The 24,636-nt window shown below is 49.4% G+C and overlaps 4 protein-coding genes across 4 annotated transcripts; 3 read left to right on the top strand and 1 right to left on the bottom strand.

Annotated features, from left to right (window-relative positions):
• Window positions 1-5,637: 5,637 nt before the first annotated feature.
• KY384_008875 (uncharacterized protein) lies at window positions 5,638-7,136 on the bottom strand (the record flags this gene model as incomplete). Its single annotated transcript, XM_044817362.1, has 2 exons — window positions 5,638-6,785; window positions 6,851-7,136. 2 exons carry the CDS (start codon window positions 7,134-7,136, stop codon window positions 5,638-5,640), a joined length of 1,434 nt encoding a protein of 477 aa, XP_044664515.1.
• A 706-nt stretch (window positions 7,137-7,842) lies between these two features.
• KY384_008874 (uncharacterized protein) lies at window positions 7,843-9,913 on the top strand (the record flags this gene model as incomplete). The annotated part of the gene is made up of 2 exons (XM_044817361.1): window positions 7,843-7,886; window positions 8,266-9,913. 2 exons carry the CDS (start codon window positions 7,843-7,845, stop codon window positions 9,911-9,913), a joined length of 1,692 nt encoding a protein of 563 aa, XP_044664514.1.
• A 1,145-nt stretch (window positions 9,914-11,058) lies between these two features.
• On the top strand, window positions 11,059-12,061 carry SDH2 (succinate dehydrogenase complex, subunit B; the record flags this gene model as incomplete). Its single annotated transcript, XM_044817360.1, has 2 exons — window positions 11,059-11,503; window positions 11,586-12,061. 2 exons carry the CDS (start codon window positions 11,059-11,061, stop codon window positions 12,059-12,061), a joined length of 921 nt encoding a protein of 306 aa, XP_044664513.1.
• A 2,880-nt stretch (window positions 12,062-14,941) lies between these two features.
• On the top strand, window positions 14,942-24,636 carry KY384_008872 (uncharacterized protein; the record flags this gene model as incomplete). Its single annotated transcript, XM_044817359.1, has 2 exons — window positions 14,942-23,102; window positions 23,156-24,636. The coding sequence occupies 2 exons, from the start codon at window positions 14,942-14,944 to the stop codon at window positions 24,634-24,636; spliced, it is 9,642 nt and encodes a 3,213-aa protein (XP_044664512.1).

Raw genomic sequence — 24,636 nt, 5'->3', positions numbered from 1 at the left:
AGCTTTAGACAGATTGAGGCTGAGGTTTTGCTACTCAATTCCGTGACATGCGCGTACTAATAAGACATCAGACTATTTACAATGAGACAGCGAGCAGTGCTTTATAAACACAGATCATACGTCCAAACAAAACAATACCATCTGTGATGTTAAGCCTCGCTTGATGATGACTTGCTGAGATCTTCTTTTCTATCTAACCCTTCGCCCATAACGAGGATTTCGTTCTTCAAGTTTGCACAGGAGCAGCAACCCGACAATGCTTCCACCTCTCTTCCTCACCGCGCTCTCTCTCCTGACCTTCATCCCTTCCACCCTCAGCAGCCCTGTATTCTCATCTCCACCACCAAACCTTGATATCGCAAACGAAGACAGCGAAGCAGTATCCAGGCTCAACGAAACAGCTGTCAGGTATTCCATCCTCCCACCTCCCCCTTCCTCCCCGCGCCGCTCAACCCTTCTTCCGCCCCCATCACACGGACGCGACAAAATAACACTAACCCTAACCCCCCTAGCATCAGCGAAGAAATCACCGTCCCCAACTCCGGCTCCCCGCCCCTAATTCTCCACCTCACCACCGGCGACGCAGCTCCCGCTCTGCGCTGGGCCATCGCCGACGTAATCGACACCGCCTCTGAATACATCGACAAGAAGAAAGCCGCGGGTCATAGCCAGGATCCTGTGCTGGTGCTTCCTCCTCCCCCCTTTTCCCCTCCCCCATCCTCCCCCATCCTCCCCCATCCTTCCCCATCCTTTCCCTTCTCATTTTCCGCTTCAAAACCCGCAGGGTCTTATCTCAAAACTAACACAAAACCTGGGGGTAAACAGAATCATGATTTCTGGCGCGCAGAGCATTTGATGCTGATCGTCAACCGGGCGGATAAGGAGACGAGGCTCACGTATGAGGTTCTGCAGGCTACGTTTCCGTCGGTTGTTAAGTGGTTGTTTCCGGGTAAGGTTAGGCGGTTTGATATTCCGTTGTCCGTAGGGGTTTTTAGGGGTGAGGAGGGGTTGGGGAGTTGGGACGTGCTTGGGGGGTGGTAGGGAGGTGGGGAGAAGGTGTGGGAGGTGTGGGAGGTGTGGGAGGTGTGGGATGAGGGGTGGGTGTAGGGGTAGGGGGGTTTGTGGAGGGTAATGAGAGATCGGGTGGTTCGTTGGTGAGTAGTTTGGATGCCATTGCTTTTCGAGTAGTGGTCATGGAAACTTTAGAGTTCCACGACAATGCAGCGTCACGAGTCTGTATATCTGGAGATTAGTGCTATATCACATAGTTTCTAGGAATGCGCTTGCTATTGAAGACATTATCCTAAGCGATGATTCTCCTTAAGACAGCAAGCCGAAACAATAGCAATCCTAAAACTAATGTTCTCATAACAGATCTACATTCGTCTCCTCTGATGTTCATCATCAAACGTCATGATTTCTTAATTCTGGAGAATGCACCAGATGATACTCCATCCCCTGATCCCCCTCTCTTTCCTGGCCTTGATCCCCTCCATTCTGAGCAGCTCCGTCATCCTACCCTCTACTCAACCACTGGCCCAGCTTAATGAGACGGCTATCAAGTATCCCACCCTCCCCTAGTCCCATAATCAGCCCCTTCTCTCTTTCTTCATCCCTCATCAATCACGTCTTCCTGCTCCGCCCCTTACATCGATGCAACACCACAATACTAAATTGCCCGCAGCGTCGACGACCATGTCATAGTCCCCGACTCCGGCAGTCCGCCGCTCATCCTCTACATCTCCCCCGGCGAATCTGCACCTGTAGCGCGATGGGCCGTCGCCGATGTCATCGGCACAGCCTCAGATTCAATAGACCAAAAGAAACCTGACCATATTCGGGATGTAGCGAAGGTTGCCTTCTCCTCCCTCCCCCTCCCCTCCCCTCCTCCGTAGCCCCCAAACCCCCTTCCCTTTTTCCTACCCCACAATTAACATTCTTCCCCACAGGAACACGACCACTGGAGGGACTCAGGCTACATCCTGTACGTGGATGATGTATGGGAGCCAGAATTCACGTATGAGATTCTGCAGAAGACGTTCCTGCCCGTTGTTGGCTGGATTTTTCCGGGGAGAGGTGGGTATCATTATTTTGGCCTGCCGTTGAATGTGCAGGTTTTCAGGGGCGAGGAGAAATTGGGGAGTTGGGAGGTTCTTGGGCCAGCATCAAGTTCGGGGGAAACTGGAGAGGCAGAGTAGGGAGGTGAGGAATGATACGGGAGGGTAAGATGGAGCAAAAGAGGACAGATCACTAAAGGGAGCAGGGCGAAATAGTTTCGTGCGTGTGGTACGATGGGATGTAGAAAGATCTGGGAACAAGTGTAGGCTGGAGGGCTTTTTTAGCAGTGACTGGTGACCATGGATTCGTCCCAGATTTCAAGGCGAAGAAATGTTCACGAATCGACATTCTCGGAGATTTGTATCACATCGCTAGTATGCCATTGTTGAAACGCGCACGCCACTTCAAGACATCGGGCTAAGCGATGACTTATATGCTCCACGCTTAGATGAATAGCCGTGCTTCACAGGGAATTGCAGACTGTGCATTCGGAGATTGAGTAGCCGTAAACCCTTCGATGATTGTGCTATCTGAGCGTATTGTTGTTCTGAATATCTGAGCCTTATATCAGCCGTCTTTTCCTTGCCAAAAAGTAATACAATCGTCGAATTGTCGGGTAACGCTACCAACGGCCTCTAATCTTCTTTTTCCTCTGTAAAGCCTCTTCTCCTTCGTCCGAAGCAGCCCCCTCATCTCTTTCTCCAGCCTGGCACGAGCTTATTAAAACGATGGCAGCAATCCACTCAGCCTATCAAATAATACTCTAGAGTACTTCCCCTTCTTTCTTTCTTTCCTCTCTCCTTCCACTTTACTCCTGTCTTCGTGCCTCGGTCTCCAGATATTTACGTTCGAGAACCTCGATATAGCGTTGACGCCCGTGAAGAAGCGGCTGTTTAGGCGGCTGGAGGTGGATGTGGATTTATCGCTACGAATGGGCGTTTATAGGGGTGGAGGAATTGTTGGGCTTTGGGAGATTGCTAGGGCAGTGTAGATAGGAGAATAAAAGATTTGGAGACTGGGGTTTGAGAAGGACTCGGGAAGGTTTGAGTGAAGGTTGGAAAGCTGCATAAGAAGGTAATGACAGTGTTTTTCATGCATACCGTCTTGAATACATTGCAATGGTACAATTCTGTCCGGATCTGTAAGACTAGACCGGAAGAGACATGCGCGTAGGTGTAAGACATAAGCTTAGCAATGACTTACGTTGCAATCTCCGCATTAAGACTTCGAGCTGTGTCTCCAGGAAACTTTATGCAATACAAAGTATACACAAAAACAGCATGCGTACAACTGGCCGGTAGACTTTGTTATGTATCTCACATAACAAAGCTGACTCTCTAGATGGCTTGTTTCCATTCCAAGATGTTTTCGAAATTCTACCTTAGCTATCTCGCCCTCCTCAGTCTACACACCGTCGTCCTCAGCGGCCCCGTCCTCCCCACCATTCGGGGAAATAGCAGTGACCCCTCTAATCCCCTCAATGAGACGTTCCTTGGGTACGCCCCCTCCTCTGCAATCTCATCCTGAAGATCCCACTTTCCTTTCCTTTCAATGCCTAAACGACTCATTTCTCCAAACCCCCACAGATGGTTCGACCAATTCACAGTCGAGAATTCCGGCATTCCACCCATGATCCTCCACCTCGAGGTCGGCGCCAGCCGTAGCAAACGCGCTGACCCTTACGAAATCTGGGAGTGCATAAGCAACACGGCGAGAAATGTGCGTCCATCTGACAGGGTGGTCAGTGTACGTTTTCTCTCCTCGCACTTGCCCCGAAAGCACATTTGCCGTTCCCCTCCCCTCCATTAATCCTTCCGAAAAAACCACTGACCTCTCATCTAGGACGGACGTCGAGAGGAAGGCCAGGAGCTGGATATGATTGTACATAACGGCGGACCTGCGAGGCTCGAATTCACGTTCGCGGAGTGGAAGACCTCGATGGATGGACTTCTTGAGTTGTGGGGCATTCTTATAGAGAGGCGGCTGTATTTACCGTTTCGAGTCGTTGTTTTCCGCGCGCAGAGGAGCTTGGCGTATTGGGTGGTTGATGAGCCTAAGGCTGGGAATGGAAAGGAAGGGGAGGGAGGGGAGGGAGGGGATAGTGGGGCGGAGGTGTTTGATGGTGGAACTGATAGTGTGAGTCGACGGGGTTTTAGATTCGATATATAGGTTTCGAGATCAATCCATAAACTTTCTACTCGCAGCTGGACCGAAGAATACACGAGCAATGACTGCGGCAATCCATACATAGCCCTCCACTTCGACATCGGCAGCGGCGAGAAGGCAGACGTAAAGAACTACTACGATTTCTGGGAGTGCTTGCATGAAATTTCACGCTTCATGCCGCCAACAGGCGAGGTAGCTCCTGTACGTTCTCCCTGGCAGCACCTTTAGTACCTGATCATCTCCTCTACTCCATCATACCGCGCCATCTCTTCTCGTCCTCAATTCGCCTCCTAACAGGGCTATCTCACCGCTCAGGATGGGGCCCGCTTTATACACGGAGATCTAGCCATTACTATTCATAATATGCCGGTTTCTCAAGACTTCACGGATGGGGTATTGAAGACTTCGCTGTAAGCACCCGAGGATTGGTGTGAGGATTGGTTGAGAAGCAGAAACATGCAAAAGCGGTTGTATTTTCCGTCTGAAGTCAATGTTTATAGGGGTGTGAAGAGTCTCGCGTCTTGGGTGATTGATGAGAAGGCCAGTGGACATGGGAAGGCCTTGAAGGTGTTTGACAGGGGAGCTGAGCAATGTTAGCTGATGAGGTGGGTGGTCTGAATAGAAGAAATATGACATGATGTGGGTTTTCTTGGGTTGGTTATCATGAAGTATTGATTCTTTTGTCGTAATTGCCCTTATGCTTTTCTTCAACGTGCTTTATACCGCTGAAAAAGTCGTCTAGTATCTTCGAAAGGAACGCAATTGTAGGAGTAGCATTTTGAGGAACATTTGTTGACAATTTGGTAAGTGAATTCACCTCGCCGGTCTCCCATCCCCACCCTCGGACCAAGGATTCACGTACGCGATCTTGAAGACAACGATGGAGTGAGTGCTTCGGTGGAAGTCAGTCCAAGAGAGAGACCGAGCTAGGACGCTGTATTTGCCGATTTGAGTCGATTATTGAGGGGGACGGAGAGTCTGGTCAACTAGGGGGCTGGGCCTTATGAGCTTTCTGAGGTTGGAGAGGGGAGGGGGTTGAAGACTGGGTCTGGGAGAATGGATGGCGTGAGTTGATGAGGTGGTGGAGTTGAAGGTGGCAGGGGAAAGGGGGAGGGGGCTTTTGGTGTCAGCATTTTCGCCGACGAGATTTTTGGCAGTCAAATGCAGTAGTGCTCCAGCGGCTGGTCTCGACTAACAATCTGTGAGTATTTGAAGAGCGTAACAGAGGCCAAAATATTTGCAGCAGTAATGCTTGAGTGTGATCATTTGGTCCAAGGTCGCAGCGAGGCTCTATTCATTTTTCAGCCATAGCTCATTTCGTACGCGACGTGGTAATATTCTCTGAGCACCGCTCAGGCTTTCCTCCTACATTTCCATCCTCGCTCCTCCTATACAGACATCTCATAGCTCTTCTCAAGCCACATTTACAAGCCATCCGTCCCCCTCAACCTCACCCCTACCATTCCGTCCACCCCACATGACAACGCCCTTTCCACCTTCCAATCTGTCGGCTGCAAACCACGCTCTTGGCCCCGGGTGTGCTTTGCCGCCAGTCTCAGTTGCCTCTCCCGCTTCAGGCTCCACGTTTGCATCGACTATGACTTCTGCCCATGTTGCTGAGCTGACCGACGCGCCCACTGTCGAGCGAATGGCATCTTTGATCCCTGCAGGCGTGGTAGCGGGTGGTGCGAGGCCATATGCCCAGGTATCTGAGTAGTAGACTGGTGTGTTTTCTGGGGTTGTAGATGAGGGGTCAGGCTTATCGTCGGAATCTGTGCCGGGCGGACTTTTTGGGGCGGAGGTTTGCTCGCCGAGGAGGTAGAGGATATAGTCCCGTCCTGCACCGGTGGATATTGGGAGGAATGGGGCACCAGTGCGAGATTTTGGACCGGGTGTGAGAGGATTAGTAGGGATAGTGATGGTGGACCAGGTTTCTTGTGTAGAGAGGAAGTCTTCGGTATTCTCGCCCGCGAGATTGATGTAGGACTTAGGCTTAAGAGGGAGGGTGGAGATCTCATGTGCAAATTCTGTGGTGCCACTTATGGTGTACAGGGTAGAATATACGAAGGCGAGGCTAGACGTTGGGGAGGATGACGAGGGGAGTGGAAGGAGGGAGGACCAGGTGCGAGTTGCGATGTTGAAGGCCCAAGTATCGTTGAGAACACTTGAGGAAGCAGATTGGCCGCCATGAATGATGAGTGTACCATGGGGCTCTGAAGGGCCGTCGTCGATGGATGTTTTTGAGATCATACTGGGAAGCTTGGATATGGTTGAGGAAATCTGCTCGGTCATAGTGTGCTGAGTCCCTGCCTTGGTGGCCGAAGCTGGTCGATCGCTGGATACAGCGCCATGCATGTGTCGTGCAGGAGGAAGCGACGCGTCCTCAGCAGGATCAATGTAGCTCCAGCCCAGAGTCTTGGTGTTGTACATCCAAACGCGTCCCATCTCTTCAATTGGCTTTCCATCTTCTCCACTTCCACCAAAGATGTAGATCTTGCCTGCAACGGCGATCGAACTGTGTCCTGCTCTTTTCCCAGGGACCTTCCCATCTTCACCTTCACCTAATGATGGCACGCACTCTTTCTACCCATCAGTGGATGTTGTGACAGCTATGTGAATGGCATACTGTAATCTGGTTTGCCTTCGTTCCCTGCGCTCTTCAATGGCAAGCTGACGATATGCACTTCATCTCCTGCCAGCTTTCCCGTTTCATCCTCGCCTCCAAAAAGGTATATCTGCCCATTGACGACGGCGAGAGAATGCTTCAATCGCGGGAGGAAAGCGGGGCTTGAGATCCGTGTGAAAGTTGCAGACAATGGAGGAGTGGGTTTTGCGATACCGTAGGCGACGCCTGCTTCGACAGCAGTGGATACTGCTTGTTCTGCGACAACCGCACCTGCTGCTACCTCCATTTCGTTTGCTTCGCGTGTTGACTGGAAATGTCAATGCACACAAGGGCGAACGTCATCTAGGTTTGGAAAGTCTGAGTGATACCAAAGTAGGACTAGCGCTAGGGTCGTCGATTTGCTGGCCCTAGAAAGGTCATGGAATGGGATCCTCACTTCCAATAGCAAGAGCAAAGCATATGTTCTTGTCCTGGACTACTGCTACCGCTCACTATTAGGTTCTGGCTACATGTGTTGTCTAGATACAAATCATCATCGAACAAAGCTTCTGAACGGTGACACTCTTTTCTCTGACGACACATCCTGACGCGTGAAGGCAAACACTAAGGAAGGCCTTCGAATTTGCTCGAAACGCAAAGGTGTCACTCGAAATGTGAAACCTGATATCCTACCTTCATGTGAGGGCAAACATGTACCTACCTTCATTTGCTGATTTATCGCAGAAGAATCGTATCACACTGCTATAAAAATAATTATTCACGACAACATTGCTTTCTCTGTCTCTCCTTCACATTCACACTTTCTTGCATCAAACAGAAATTCAACATAATTGAGACAATTTCATATGAATCTCTTCGCCTCACGCCGTTGCCTTGTCAAAAGACCTTCACACTTTCGGCCTCGTCAGTGTCTTGGTAGGTCGTCACCTTCATCAGGGCCTCAGCACATCAAATGACTTAAATCTGTCGGAAGTTTGACATCGTGTCGGAATATGATCGGAAGCCCAACGTTCTGTCGCTTGCTGATAAGGAAAACGTACAGAAGCTTTTGTCTGACTTCAAAGCAGAGAATCTCTTGTCTGACCTCGAAGTTTGTTCAACGTACAGGGAGATGACGCAGATCACTTCAACCCCTGCCGATAACTGGCGAAACAAAGGCAATGCCTGCTGCAAATCAGGCGATTTTGCAAGAGCAGTTGAATGGTAACGTCCCTCTTCCAACGGTTGGTCTATCGGAACATAGCTGCCTCAAAATTGTAGGCGCTGAATAGGGGTAGGCATAAGTTCAGATCCTAACTTGTGGGGCTTTATGTAGAGTCAGCCTCCCCAAAAGGCAGCTTGTTTTGGCGTGGCCGTGTTTCGATAGACCAACCCTCGTTCCCTCGTTGGGCAAATTCTGACTGATAATGATCTAGTTACGACTTAGCTCTCCGTTTGACCAAAATAGGAACCTCGCCACTACCACTTCTCCTCAACCGCGCGCATGCCCGGAACGCATTGGGACACTTCGACGAAGCATTGCTGGATGCGAAAATCATTATCAAGAACGAGCCAGACAATGAAAAGGCACTTTTTCGTTCCGCTCGAGCACTTTACGGACTGCGACGGTACGACGAGGCGTACGCTACAGTCACTAAAGTTGTCACCCTTAATCCTTCCAGCGCTGCAGCAAAGCAAGACCTCAAACGATGTGAACAGCGCTTGAAAGAGCAAAAGGGCGATTATGATTATGGCTCTATGCTGAGGGAGGCGAATGAAAAGAATCCAAAGGCGGATATGGACCGTGCATCTTTTCTCGGCCCAGTCGAGGTCCGCCAATGCGCCGTGAAGGAGCACGGACGAGGCCTGTTCGCCACGCGAGACGTACAAGCTGGTGAGGAGTTGCTGATAGAAAAGGCTTTTATGGCTGCTTTTCCAGTTCCAGACAAGGGTACGTTCAAGGACGATTTCTCGTACGGAGAAGACGGCACCATGAGACTTGGGGAAGGGTTCTGGACACTTAAAGAAAACATCGCGGAGAACCTCTTGTCGCGGCTTGACAACAATCCGTCCTTGATGAAGGAATTTGCTTCACTCTATCCGGGACCCAATGCGAAGGAGGAGGTGGACCCGAAATTGGGTCATCCGGAGTTGACGCTTGACATGATCAACTTTCGCATCATGTACAACAGCTTTGCATTCCCAGTTTTCTCCCATCTAATGCATAAGCTCGTGGCACGCGCGCATGATGATCAGCGCAGGAAGACTCCAGCACATTGCATGGGTGTTTGGATAAACGCCAGCTTCGTCAACCACAGCTGCTATCCCAACGTCAGACGTTCTTTCCTCGGCGATATGATGATCTTCCGCGCAAGGCAAGACATACCAGCAAACACTGAGCTGTTCATAGAATACGCCGGTAGCTGTGATGATGAGAAGGACCGAGAAAACGGCCTAGAGAAATACGGTTTCCAATGTCAGTGTTCGATCTGCAAAAGCCAGCGGAACACCTCAGCTGAGAGCCTTAAGAAGAGGAAACAGATCAAGCAGAAATTAGTGGACAGTTTTGAGAATATGGCCGGGACAGATCTGGAGCAATGCTTTCGTTTGCTTGGCGAATTGGACGATACTTATGAGCATCCGGCCAGCCAAGAGCCACGAACCGCATTCGTTGTGCCTTGTATGGACCTTATTTACGCCTGCGTACACGGAGAAATGTGGTATCCGGTCGTCAAGCTCGGGTTGATCATGCTAACAGCTCTGGGTTTCAGCATCAACGTGACCGCCAAAAAATTTGAGATCACCAAATGGGGCTTCGGAATCGATGAGGTGGTCGCTTGCCTTGCAGATATGTGGACAGCTTTCGGCAGAGTCGAGCCTGGCATTGTTGATGATGTGGAGAATTGTGTCAGGAAAGCTTATAGAATGATGGCGGGCGAGGAGGTTAGCTTTGCTCAAGCATATGGCATGTGTCAGCCTGAGATTCCAAAGCCCGAGGACCCTGACATGGAGACACTAGTGGCTAGGCTGAATATGGGACTACCAACCCCACGTAGCGGGATAAAGGGGCAATGCCTAGAGTAGAAGACTAGCTTTTAAGGCGCGCTCTGAAGTTGCATCCCTATAGTAGGTCCTAAAGCTTTAGGCAATGGAGCTTGGCAGCGCCACGATCAGACTGACGGACCCCCGGACAATTATGGTGGTATGGTGGGAATAGGAGGCAGCCAAGCCCAGGTGACTTGCACCCTGCCTTGATCAGGATCTGCGAGCTTCTTGAACGCACCGGGTGAGACATCTATATCAGTAGCTTTGCATCCCACACCTGTACCTAGTCAGCCATCTCACATTATTAAATCTGATAATTAAGTATAATAAACCCTACATCTGTCCACAACCCTCAAATCCACGCTCCGCCCTTCCCTTACAGCCCTGATCTTATGCCCACAAAGCACGTTAGCATTCGGATTCGACCCCTTCGATACCCCATCGAACGTGAAATGACTAATCGATACAATATCGTCGTTGTCGCTGGACGTGACGCCACATGCGCCCAATGCTGGCCCGTAGTATGTCAAATCCCCAGTGTAGGATTGCGAACCTAGCGGGAGTGATTTGTGGTTGTTGCTCTTTTTGGTGGAGAGACCGATTGCGAGACCGAGGATCAAGGCTAAGAGTGATAGTAGGAGGGCGAGGAGGAAGATGATGAAGGTTTTGCGGGAGTGGCTGAGGTATCTACGATGGGGTGGGAGGATGCGGTCGAAGGTGGATTGGAGCGTGAACTTGATATCCCTCCATTGATCTTTTAGAGGAGGGTCTGTTTTCTTTGTTGTTGTAGTTGGGCGAGTCTCCCATGGTGGTAATTGATGTTGGGGGGCTTGGGGGTGGTTCTTTGGCTGTTCCATTTTACGACTTGATTTCTACAGATGTTCATCAAATGGTAGATAGATTTGTGATATCAAAATTAGGGCTGGTGCAATTTTGGAGTCTTCCGCACCGCGCTTGACTGTACCACGAAAAGGAGATTGCGCAGCCAATCACAGGTCGTTCATTTTGATTACGAGCCAATCCCAAAGCGGAAAAGCCTCGGCTCCAGTTCTAGCCCATTTTGCCTCCATATCATCATCAACTTCTTCCTCTAACATCCGCCATTATTCTCGAGGACGGCCTTATATAAGCTGCAGTGACATACAATTGCACCTCAATCGGCTTTCAAACCCACATCTCTCGCCATGGCGGCTCTCCGCACCCCAACAACACGCCTCCTCACCTCCGCTCCCCGTCACTTCCGCCCCTCCCCTCTCGTCCGAACCTACGCAACAGTCGAGACCGGCGGCGTCAAAGAACCCATCTCCAAGCTCGGCGAAGCCATGTCTGCCACTCAGCCCCCAGAACCAGCATCCAAGACCAAGAACATCGACGAACCAAATCTAGGCCCCAAAGCAAAAACAAAGACATTCCACATCTACCGCTGGTCGCCGGAGCGGCCGACTGAGAAACCAAAAATGCAGACATATACCCTCGATTTGAACAAGACGGGGCCAATGATGCTGGATGCGCTGATCAGGATCAAGAATGAGGTTGACCCGACCCTTACATTTCGAAGGAGCTGTAGAGAGGGGATCTGTGGGAGCTGTGCTATGAATATCGATGGGGTGAATACACTTGCTTGTCTATGTATGGTTCCACTTTTATTCCTCAAGATTTCTATAATATGTTATTTGAAACTGTAATTGCTGATACTCCCCTGCTATCACAGGCCGCATCCCAACCTCCACCTCCCACGAAGCCCGCATCTACCCCCTCCCGCACACCTACGTCGTCAAAGACCTCGTCCCCGACCTCACCCAATTCTACAAACAATACAAATCCATCAAGCCCTTCCTGCAACGCGACACGCCCTCCCCCGACGGCCGCGAGAATCGGCAGTCTCCCGCTGAGCGCAAGAAACTTGATGGTCTGTACGAGTGCATCCTTTGCGCGTGCTGCTCGACGAGCTGCCCGTCTTATTGGTGGAATAGTGAAGAGTATCTGGGCCCGGCGGTCTTGTTGCAGAGTTACAGGTGGTTGGCGGATAGTAGGGATGAGAGGAAGGTGGAGAGGAAGGAGGCGTTGGATAATAGTATGAGTTTGTACAGGTGCCATACTATTTTGAATTGTTCGAGGACGTGTCCGAAGGGCTTGAATCCTGGGAAGGCGATTGCGGAGATTAAGAAGAGTATGGCTTTTGCTTGATGAGGGATGCTGTGGTGTGATGGCATGAGTAACGGGGGATGATGATGCTGCTGCTGCTGCTGCGAGCATTGCGATGGGGCGAAAAGAGCACTTATGGGCCTTGTGGGAGGTGGCTTTCTGCGAGTGAGGATGAATGCGTGGTGTGACTTGTGTACATATTATATTTCAGCAGTGCTATGAATGATGTGAACAATTTGTCCCGACCAGACAGTCAGCTTGCCTCGGGTGTATACAGCAGGCTTGATCCACGAGCATTCCCTAGATGCAAGCTTTGGCAACAAAGGGGGTCAGTACGACCGTACTAACGTCAACGTCAACGACTACATTCAAATACTCATGCAAAGGTTCAAATGACGCTTCTCTGATGGACACTTTCCTCTTGCTTTTTCCTGCTAGCTAAGAATGAATCCCCTCATCCAGCTTGCCATCTGTTCATTATATTGGGGCTGGGTCAGGAGAGTGGAGTTTGTACATGAAAGAGGATCGGAGGGAGAAAGATGAGGGTCTGGATAGGGTCGGTTTGAGAGGTCTAGGCGGGAGACGGGCGAGAGGTGAGTGATGTAGGAGGTATTGCTGGTGAGAAATTGGAGGGGAGGCGTGTGGAAGGGTTGTGCTTTGTACGAGAAGGGGCGCTTGGACGAGAGCTTTGCCTCCGCTGAAGGGGGTGAGCTGTGGATTGCACTTGACTAAATATTCAAAGAATTGGGAGGTATATTTGTTTCTGACTTTTCCCGAAAGAGAAATTGCAGGCAGCGGAATGGAGAAGATTCTGCTTGGGTGTTCGTTATTGTAGTAAAAACTGATAGTCTTGTTTTACAATTTTTACGACTTTTCGTGACAGGTTCGCTAAGCACTTGCGAGAATGAATTACGGATGGTCAATTGATAAGATGGAAGAGATGAATGATGGGTTATGCATCCCAGTCTTGTTCTCGCATCTGACAATTTTGCAAAGGATGAATGTTGGGAGAATGTGTAAGTCAGCTAATCATGGCAAGTTCGAGGACTTCATAATTTTATGTCTGAGGCTCATTGGACTTGGTGGCTCATCAGATCGTTTTCTTTTTCGCGATACATTCTCAATCAGCACCAAAATTCCGAAGATTTAAAAGACACGAAAACAGTATGGATGATAAGCCTGGCAAAGTTTGGAAGCTCTGCACTAATCTCGTTGGACTCGATAATGATGAGAGTAAAGTCCTACAGCCTGGAGTATTGGTTGATGTTGCCATGGCACCCAGAGCAAATGTTGACTTTTGACAGTTACGTATTTTAATAACTGCTAGTGATGCTAGCGCGGATAATTCGGTAATAAATTCCATTATGATGATCTCGGACATTATTGTCGCCAGGTAGCACCAATTCGAAAGCGAAGAGCTCTAGAATTAGCATGCTTCTAGACCCTGCAGCGTCAAGTACCTACATTGATGTTATGCAAGACACGCCAGTGACGTGAACGCCGCTTCGGTTCAGACAATCTGTCTTCCCTCTACAGCCTCCTCTCTAGACCCATACAGTCCTACCCTTGCCACCTCGATCAGAATCGAGTACCTCGGAGTCGCCTCGCCCATATGCAATGCCCCACCCACCTCGCCAAATCAAATGTGTTGTCGCCAAAGTGGAACTTGGCTTCTTGCGGCCCCTGCGTGGGAAATACGAAAGAGAGTATGATGTGACATGACACTATATGCAGGAGATGGAGCTCTGGGGACTGAAGATCGAGATGCGGCTGCAGAGCCGAAATTACCTGCACAACGGGTCTACATGCTGCGTTGTGGAGATGCCGCCTGGGAAGGGGCCCCGTGCTGTTTGCTCGGTCGGATGGCTGCATCTGCTGGCAGAAGAATCCAGGATGGCAAGATGAGCAGTACCAGATGCGGACAGCGGCTTATGGATAGATAATGTCAGAAAGACTACTGGCATGCACGGATCCTTTGAGAGAGGTACTTGTCATGCTGCTCATCTGGAAAGAGCAGACAAGGCGCCTTAGATGACTAGGAGGCACCAATGGAGTCAAGAACATGCACCCATCTCTCTGTCACAAGCTAATTTCTACTACAAACGAAATGGCAAGATGGCATTGGCGACATGCAAGAAGGCGGGTGCATGCCTCCATCTAGGACCCCGGCGGTGAGATTCGGCAGTCCTAAATGTTTGCTCCTTCTAAAAATGATATCATCTTTCCCATTCACTTCACGGTTTTTCCTATCTTCTCAACTTTCTATCACCCCTCCTGCCGGCTGCCTCTAGTCTGCTTTCAGAGTGTTATGTCTGATTGGCTGCTGCAGCCCCACTACAGTAGGCTATGACCTTCACCACCGACCGTCGATGATGGCAATAACACGTCAACAACGCAAAATAAATCGCCCGCGCCGGCGCAGAAAATATGACACGTCTGGTGGTGGTGTCCTTGACTTTCCACTGATATCCCGTACCAACATTCATACTTCTGGCTGAACTTTGCTTTGCTTCTGGGCTATACAACGGCTGGTGGCTTAATAATTTCGCATGCGCTTTGCGCAATATTAATCACTCGAATATATGTGGTCTGTTGAACTTGACAAGATCTGGTGAGTGCAAATTTGTCGCACGTCGCTGTACCCATCGAGGTTTTGGACTCTTCACCGTTGCATTCACTGACGCGTCGTCGCGAATTAGATCATTCCTATTACGACGTGCTTGACATTTGTCAATTCACGACACATACACTGTTAGTCTCATCAAAATTTTCGAAAGCATCCTGAGCATGGCCACTGAGCCTCTGGCTGCTGAACATTAGACCGCGCAGATTTTGGGCTCGTACGCACCTCAAACCAGAATCCACGAGCGCAGGGCAAGTTCATTGACATTGACAACTAGACGTGTCCAAGGATCTTCCATGATGGCCAATGACACGCAGCCTCTGTCTTCAGCGTTTCTACCTTACCTGCATCATCACATCTGTCTTCCCCCAAAGGTACCGTATGCAAATGATGCTGGAGATGAGAAAGGACAGCTTGCTTTATTGAATTTTGTGGTCGACCAGAGCCGTGATTTCCGGGACAGACTGCCTGAAGAATATTACAAAGCATGGACAGCAGTATACCGCGCGTTGCGAGTATGCCGGAGGCTGCATGGGGATGCAGACGCATTGACAAAAGAGTCTTTACAGGTGGCGGTCCGAGATATGATTGAATCCGACACTCTATTTTTGCATATCGCCACCCAAAATGCAGGCCTTCTTATTCGCAAAGATAGCTCAGAATACGTGGTCGAGGTCTTTGAAGCGTCAGCGTCTACAGCAGAAGTGCTAGCAGCCGAGAGTGCATTACAATGGAATCTGCCAAGCAGAGCAATCGCGATCGACCTTGCAACCTTCGAGAATCCAGAATTTCAGACGCAGCTAATCATGTTCATTGATACCGCCAGCAGCGAGAGTGTTAAGCGCTTCGTACCAACAGTCTCGAAAGGAGGCGCAAAGGTTTATGAAAGCCGTGATGCTGTCAGCCCTGCTGTTATCAGTCAACTTTTGCTGGCCATATTAGAGGCAAACGGTCACAAGAAATGCGTTCCCCTTACTCGTAAAATGGTTCACGATGAAGTCACTTGGTCCGAAGGGGCCAAAGACCCATGGCGTCGGAACCCGCTCTGGTTCGTTATACGTGTCGCCGTACAACGTTCCCTCTGTACACTTCTTGGCGGCAGTATGGGAACAGCGCACTACAAGCTTTTTACGTGCTCCCTTATGGCTACCTTGCTCAAAGATTCGCTCAGGGTATCTCGCTTTTCGGTCGACAAAATAACACATGCTCGAGCGAAATTAGCACGCCGGCTGGATAAATTGACCCAGGAAATGGCTGTCCCAACTTCAAACCTGGGTCTTAGCATTGCAGGTGTCTTCCCAATATTCGAGCCGTCTATGAGCCGCATATTACAAGATGTAAACACGGAGCTTGAAGAGCAATGGAAGTACGCTCGGTCACAGGCCTTGAAGCGCATCCTTCCATTGCCTACACGTGCTGACCAGAAAAGTACTACGTTGCTGCTTCCTCACAGCAGACCACAGTTGACGCAGATCCGACTTCTTTCATCTGCGACGGCAGTGCTTCAACCTGTGGACATTGCTGCTCGGTCTCGAGAAATGTTTAAGAACAGAATGGCTAGCAAGCTTCCAATGAAGACCACTCTAGATGTAATGGGCTACGTTGAATTAGCCGATTATGAACTTTCGTTGAGAGCCGACCTCGCTAGCATGTCCGAAAGTCTGTCAACTGTAGCAAATGAAGACAATTGTGCCACAATAATGGCCGAGATTTCTCAATATCTAAGGTTCGCCTCCCAGGTGTACCAGGGCAACCCTGAACAGATGTCTCACATGTTGATTATTGTCATGGAGTTATGGCAAATGTTGGACCTCATAAGCATCAAGCTCTACCCAATCATGGCAGACTATGATCACGGATTTCCATCCGATCTCTTCTACTCACTTCAAGCAGCGGCGTCTGAGGAGATGCAAAGGATCAGAGCGGTCGAAGTCTACTTGCAGGATCGTCACGACAAAGCTTCGTACGGGATTCGCGATGTATTTCATCCGAAATCAGGGCACTCTCTCGCCGTGCGTCTCTTCGACACTTTACCTCATATGCAACAATGCAGAATTCAAATTCATGCTGCTGATGCAGCGAAAAGAATGGAGAAGGAGGAAGAATGGGAGAAATTGCACGCGACTTACGACTCGCTTATCAAGCAAAGAGCAGCAACGCGTTGCGTTCGAACCGATTGTGATGATGAAGAGCAGCATTTCAAGTGCTGTACCTCATGCCTGTTCAGGCGAAAGGCAAGAAGAGTAAAAATCAGCGTCCACGAAGCCTTCTTACCTGCGGATGATCTTGAGTCGAAAACTGTGGTTTGCGAGCTGTTGCTGCCTCGGGTGATCGCCATCTGGCGAGACACTACCTGGCGCATACTTCAAATTGGACAAGATTTGGATCATTGTGGCGGAGCGGCAAAGCTCAAAGCAACTAATTATCCGGGTCTGTCGAAACATGCCTACTTTTCGTCAAACACAGTGGCATTGACCTCTAAAACGAAAGGATTTGCCGCTACTCACTACAAGGAAACGACGTTCCCAGTATTGATGGAAATGGTTTGCGTCCCGCATGCTGGTAGGTATATCTACTATGATCACAAGAATGGCGTATCCATCTCAGATCTCTGCCGAAGCGATGAATTTGAACCAAGTTTTCGAGACCTCTGCGCTCCGAAATTACCTTGTGACTCTGATTACGACTCAGTCCGCCACTGTATTCGTCCTTCCTTCAGTGAAGGAGCACAATCACATAATCAGGTCATCGCAAACCAAACAAGGTGTCCAAACATTCTGACAGTGGCGGAGTTTTCGGCTTACCAGTCACTCCGCCTTGGAGGTCTGCTGCAGTGGCCTCAACTCCTTCGTGAACTCCAATCATCTAATTTATCGTTCAGTACATTAGAAGTAGGCACACTCGTGAGCCAACTTGCACTCATGGTCGGACCAGCAGATGGAACGAGCTGGCTGAGATCGACGCACTGGGTTTTCATGGACGCCCATTTCTGTGAGCAGCTGTTGAGGCGCATTGAAAATCGACTTCGTGAAAGTGCAAGTAATTGGCGAGAGTGCCAGATGGTTCACTCTATGCTTATACTACTCCTGAGATCTCATGCTTTGGCGGAGTCTCCCTCCATCCGGAGCCAGGCGGCAACGCAAATTTTCGCCATTCGTGATATGACGCTAGGCTGGATGAGAGATCAGCGAATACGGACCTGTAATGCACCCGACATTGATACAGCTCAGAGAAGGGCTCAAGAGACTCTGTTGTCTGCACTCGTTTGCAGAAAAACTTTCCTTATTGAGTCTGCCGAATCGGCCGATATACTGGGAGGTGCCGCATTTTCTTGTTTCGTTGAATGCTCTATCACCCTGAAAGAGAACTTGCCTTCTGAGGATGAAGGCCATATCAGCAAATTACCCAGACATCTTCAGCACTTATTCGTGAATGACACTAAGATGGTTCATCGTCTCGAGCGTCGCCTGAAGTTGTCGCTATACAGATCTGACCACGCTATCAACACAGCCATAACTAACATCTTAGCTGAAGCAGAGCATTTTGGTGTTCGCTTTTACTCTTCATGGAATCTCATGCCAGATCGGAATCATTGTATTTCAGCACAATCATATCGGCGCAACGGCTTCAGTCAAACAATGATGTACGACTTGTTGAAAGGTGATCTATTCATTGACGGACGTATACATGGAAGACTTCCGCCATTGTACTCAAAGCATCCTGCTTTTCGGAAGCTGTTGGGGGATCGAGTACTCATGACTTTACCATCAGATATTGTAGGCATGTCATATAGGCTTGTCAGCCCGCATGAGGGCCACGAAGTCCATTGCGGACTTCGCAACGATCGCCTTGTGCTGAGGACTCGCCAACGTGGGAAGATTCTCGAATTCATTCCTCCAGAAATGTTCTTAGGGGCTAACAACACCCCAGAGCTGCCTTCATCCTTGATCGACCACCGCGTGCATTGGTTGGATATTGAAAACCAAATTGTCGAAATCAGACCAGATTCGACCGTGTGGCAAGCAAAATGGAGCGACTGGAAACTGAACCTTATTACCTGTGAAGCATGGCGCAACAAGAATGTTTCTCTCGTAGAGCCTCAAAGTCGAATCTTTCACCAAATCGCTTCCGTATTGGAACCTTTTGAGTCACGTGCTAACATTGTTGTGTATCAGCCAGAGAGGAGGCATTTGTCAGTTGAGCTTCCCGCACTTGGACTCAGATTTGAAGTCAATGGCAATGGGTCTCTAGAGTCGGAACAGTTACGAGCAATAGTAGATACAGACCAGGATGCTGGAACCTTGTACGGCCTACGGAATAAATTGGTTCTGCGTGATCAATTCAATCCCAGTGAGCGGAGCATTCTCATTACCATTGGCAAAATAGAAATAAAAGAAGGTCCTGGTCATCAGAGAGTTGGAATTGATCATGACAGAATCTACGCACGCTTCCATATCAACAGCATCCTTGGGCGCCTAGAATGTGCGCCTGAACCTCGTTTGATTTACTTCATGGCTTTATGTCATGCTTTAACATCTTCTGTACTTCCAGATCCGCTTACAAAAAGGACGGGTACTGATGAGGCCTTACATCAGTTACGAGCAGGCAAAGCTCAGCCCTGGGAGCCGCTTGACATGAAGTCGTATAGCATTCTACAATTGATCGCCGGGTTGACGCCGATACGGCAATACTATCCTCGAGAGCTCAGGACTCTCGAAAGCGTTGCATGGCAGCAAGACCTCCCTGTAGAGTTGCAGCACGACGATTTCCGTGTGTTGGTGGAAAATATCTACAGTCAATGTCGAGAATTGAAATTGTACAATTCGTTCTTCGATCAACCTCCTGATAAGGACATCAAATCTGACGAGCATCTGTTGAATCGTGGCAAATATCGACGCGATCGATTCCGTGCCAAAAATGAACAGTCCTCAGTGCAGAGCACCAAACGTCACTACGCTTCACGGAACTCTGATGAATCTGACGCTTTCCTGAACGCATTTGAGGCTGCTTCATTACTCAAAGACTGGACACACATCATGGCCTTGCCTTCAAATTTCGCTAAGATCGCTAAAGACTGGCCCCTGATCCAGGGTTTTCAACATGACAAAACTCCCCACTTGCTGTCAGATTTGATAAGCATTGATCTTGGCTTGACTTGGGGGTCGTTGTTTTTGACCTGTCTCTACGCAGACCGACAACATGATCAGTATAAATTAATGTTTCTTCTAGCAGCTGTCGCTTTTAGAGACAAAGTTGACATGTCGGTCATAAGATCCCTGGTCGCGGTTGCAACGACATTTGAACCGGGATCTATCCAGCTTCCTAAAGCTTCGAGCTTTGAGCGGTTCTGCTACGGTCAAGTGCCGACGCTACGGTCGCTATTAGACCTTATTAAGCCACACTGCGAACCTTTCAGACTACCTCCGATGACTCCCCAGACAAGTCTCTGGGAGCGTCAGCGGTTAGAGGCCGCGCGAGTTGACCACCAAAGACGCGCTACTGTAGGCTGCCAGACGCTTTCAAGATGCATACTCGACCAATGGCCGTCAGCAGAGATAGAGGTGTCGATTGAGATAGACCCTGAAATCTTAGATGTCGAGGGAGCTATTGAAGCAGTTGAGCCAGAATGGAAACGCATGGCTGACAACTACACGTTCACAGAGTACGTTCAATGGCTTCAGGAGCATTTAGACCGGTGCAACGGCAGTAATTCAACGCCGAGACCGAAAGCTATTCAGGCGAAACGGACCTTTTACCCTCAGCTCCAGAAGTCCTATGTAGCTCCGACTCTGGAAAGTTTACTTACTCGGTGTGGCGAAGTCTCAGAAAACGAAAGATTGCAGTCATCCTCATCGCAAGACGCACAAATGCCTATCGTCTCGCAGCTCCTCAAGAATAGAGCCGCAACTCAATTGCCAGTTCAACCAACATCTCGCAAAAATAATCCGTTATACCATGAGCTCGCTTCTATCATAAGGCCGTTTGCTAAAAGCAATGATCCTGTTAGCCAAGCTTATGGTGCTGACCTCTTCAAGAGCCTTAATGCCCTCAAAGCATTACCACAATCTAGCACCCAATTAAGTCCGGCTCGAAAACTTGAGGTTGATATTGCGATACTAAATTCTCATATCGTCGCCACACAGGACAAGATCGACGGCCTTCTTAACAAACTTCGCAATGCCATCACGGGTAAGCGACAGTGGCTTGCACGAGGCCAGCTGCTGCCATACGTTACAACAACTTCGCTATTGGAACAACTCCGTTCACGTGTTGTCAATTCTCTAGATGAAATTCAGCAAGTCATTGTTGAATATGGGCAAGGAATTCAGCATCTCCAGCGCTTGTACCGTATCAAGAATGTGCACAGGCTCAGTGACCAAAAATTACTAGCTGAAGAAATATCTTGTTCAAGTCACACAGCCACAGATAGCCAAAGCCTCGATTGGTTCCTTCTTGAGATCGATTTCAACTTCAAGATCCGAGCTGACCAAGTTGAGGTCGCAAAAGCCATGATTGTTCCACCAGAGAGGCACAATTTCGTTCTCCAGATGAACATGGGTCAAGGCAAATCGAGTGTCGTTATCCCTGTTGTGGCTTCTGCCCTTGCTAATGGAAAAAAATTGGTTCGCGTAGTTGTGCCTAAGCCTTTACTCCGCCAGACGGCACAGTTGCTTCAAAGTCGTCTTGGCGGTCTCCTAGGGCGCAAGATTCGGTATGTGCCGTTCTCACGTCGTTCTCCAACGGATGAGGAGCACATTGATAGATATTATGGTCTACACACCGACATTGTAGGAAGTAAAGGGGTAATGCTAACTTTACCTGAGCATATACTATCTTTCAAGCTGAGTGGTCAGCAAGCACTTCTTGACAGACAAGTCGAACAGGCAAATCGCATGATTCAAATGCAAAATTGGCTTTCGCAGCAGTGCCGTGACATTCTTGACGAATGCGACCACATGTTGGCTGTCAGAACACAGTTAATCTACCCTTCGGGTACCATGAGCCCTGTGGACGCCCATCCTCACCGCTGGAAATGTATACAGAGCTTGCTACAAATCGTGAAAGCTCATTTACCAGGGCTTCGTCACGACCACCCCCAAGCCATCGAGATTATTGAGCGTGGCGCCGGCGCATTTCCAACTGTATACATACTCAAGGACGATGTAAAGGTCTCTTTGACGAACAGATTGGCAGACTCACTCTTGAAAGGAGAGGGAGGTCTGCTCCCTATGACGGAGTACACGGAGGAGGAAAGTGTAGCCTTGAGTAACTTTTTCCGCTTTTCGGAGTTGACAGAAAGCGGTGCCGCGCAATGTGCGCGCATCTTTGAAGCGAATATCGATACATGGAAGGTTGTACTACTTCTTCGTGGCCTGTTGACACATTCTATATTGCTCCTCGGCCTCAATAAACGTTGGAACGTTCAGTATGGACTACATCCTCAGCGCGTGCCAGTTGCTGTCCCCTTCAATGGTAAAGGCATCCCTTCCGAACAAGCAGAGTATGGGCATCCGGATGTCAGCATCATTCTGACGTGCCTAAGCTTTTACTATGGCGGCCTTTCGTCTTCGCAGTTCCGGCAAGCTTTAACACAATTGACGAAGTCGGATGAGCCTGCATCCGAGTATGACTCGTGGACGCGCCATGTTCCTTCTCTGGCAGCGGAATTTGGCTCCTACACATCAATTAATCTTGAGGATGAAGCCCAAGGTGCTCTTCTCTGGAACGAGCTGAAACATCAGATGAGTGTCATCAACTTCTACCTCAATCACTTCGTTTTCCCACAATATGCTCGTGTCTTTGATCGCAAGCTGGTGAGCTCGGGATGGGATATAGCTCTTCCGGATGCACAGACTAAGGCCGATAAGACATCAAAAGATAAGCCGCAAAGGAATGCTAAATCTGACTTGGGCCTTATCAAAGACTGCACATCAGGTTCACTAACCGTCGGCTTCAGCGGCACCAACGATAATAAAGCTCTGTTGCCTATGAACGTGCGTCAGAATGATCTCCCTGGACTTTCTCACACCAATGCAGAGGTTCTGACCTATCTATTACAAAAGCGTAACAGATCGTACGTTCCAGCAATTGGTCGGCGTGGGAATCGGTGGAGTGAAAAAGATCTCTTGACGCATCTCAGTAATAACCGTATTCGTATGCTAGTGGACGCTGGGGCTCAGGTCATAGAATATGATAACAAGTCGCTTGCAGAAGCTTGGCTGAATATTGATTATGAAGCTGAAGCCGCCGTGTATTTCGAGAAGGATGGCAGTGCTTGGGCTCTCTATAGGAATAGCAGAAATTTACCACTGGCGGCTTCCTCGGTCTCAAATAACCTTAGCAGATGCGTCGTCTACCTCGATGAAGCGCATACACGAGGAGTAGATCTCAAGATGCCCGTGTATGCCGTGGCAGCCGTGACTCTTGGTCCTGGACAGACCAAGGACCACACAGTACAAGGTAAGCTGCGATGTCTTATATTCATTTTTGAAACTAACATTTCTGACCCTCAGCGGCCATGCGACTTCGCCAGCTTGCGACTACTCAATCTGTAATCTTCTTCGCGCCGCTAGAGGTACATCAGAGTATCATCAACTATCGTCACAAGATGAGAAACGACGCTATAGATTCCAGTGACGTCATAGCATGGCTCCTGGAGCAGACGTGCTGCAACATCAGGCAATTTCAGCCATTATATGTAAGCCAGGGGCATGACTACTGCCTTCGCAAGGCAGCGGCATGGAGATACCCTAAAGTGACAACCGATAATACGCATCTCGAGGAGTATCTCAAGATATTGGAACAACCTGAACAATATTCCTTGGAGACTCTCTACGGAAGACGCGGTGGCAGTGCAGCCAAGCCTCTTCATGCACCAGGGCACCCGAGGCTTACCACGTATGTCAATGAACTTGACGACATCAAACGTCATTTGAGCAAATCTGGAAGTTCAACGCAGATGCTTGCCTACCAGGAGGTCGAGCAGGAACGCGAAGTCGCCGTCGAGATTGAGAACGTACGGGAGGTCAAGAAGCCTCATCACGCTATTGGAGCTCCACAACGACCTAGAGATAAAGACGTGAGACAATTCGCAATCACAGGTAATCTCAATCCTGAATCCCAATCATACACACAAGTTTTTGCGTCTCTCAGCATGACAGAGTTGGGCAAGCGGTTTGGGGTGTCAAAATCAGCCATTCAGTCGAAATTCTACGTGACGCACGAGTTTCTCAAGACCGTCGTGCTTCAGAGGAATCGACCACGAGACGAGTATATACGTCCTGTTCATTGGATCTTGTGGAGTCCAGCCAGTGCAACCGCTCTGATAATTGCAGACTTCGAAGCCAATGTACTGCTCCCTATCTTGCGTCGCAACTCCGAAGGCATCGCGCCATGCCATCTGATTACCTACGCCGCGCCTGTTACACCAAAAATGCTGGTCTTCGATACTTTAGACTTCTATGCCATTCCCGCCATGCCAGAAGACTGGCGTGCCCCAGCATGGCTTGTATGTGAACTAGGGATTTTTAGTGGACGACTTTACTTTGATTTTCAACAGCAGGCCCTTGCCGTGTATGAAACGATGGGTTTCTCCTCAAGGTTTAGCCTACCTAAAGGTGATGCGTCCGCTAGTGATGACACTCTGCCTGTCAATGGAATAAATCAGCTACTTGGCGTCGCGACTCAAGAGCGGGAGAAGCGAGAAGCTTTCTCTCCCAAGCCGAGAGAGTTCATGCAGGAGTGGTTGGCCCTACGTCGCAAGGGACAAGACTTCTCGCAGACCATGATGGGCTTGCTATGTCGTGGACGGCTGCTCGACGGTGGGGTGGTTGTTGAGGAGGCTGTGGTGGAAGAGGTGGTGGAGGAAGTCTCGGAGGTGGATGAAATTGATGGGAAGGAGTGGGAGGATGATATGGTGGATGGGGGTGAGGATGATATGGTGGATAGGGGTGAGGATGATGAGGGTGACAAGGGTGGAGAGGGAGGAAGTTAA

Source organism: Bacidia gigantensis (genome assembly GCF_019456465.1).
Source record: "Bacidia gigantensis strain McMullin 20006 chromosome Unknown scaffold_268, whole genome shotgun sequence".
Classification (NCBI taxonomy): Eukaryota; Fungi; Ascomycota; class Lecanoromycetes; order Lecanorales; family Ramalinaceae; genus Bacidia; species Bacidia gigantensis.
Note: the sequence above shows the minus strand (reverse complement) of the source record. Positions and strands in the feature narration are given on the sequence as shown.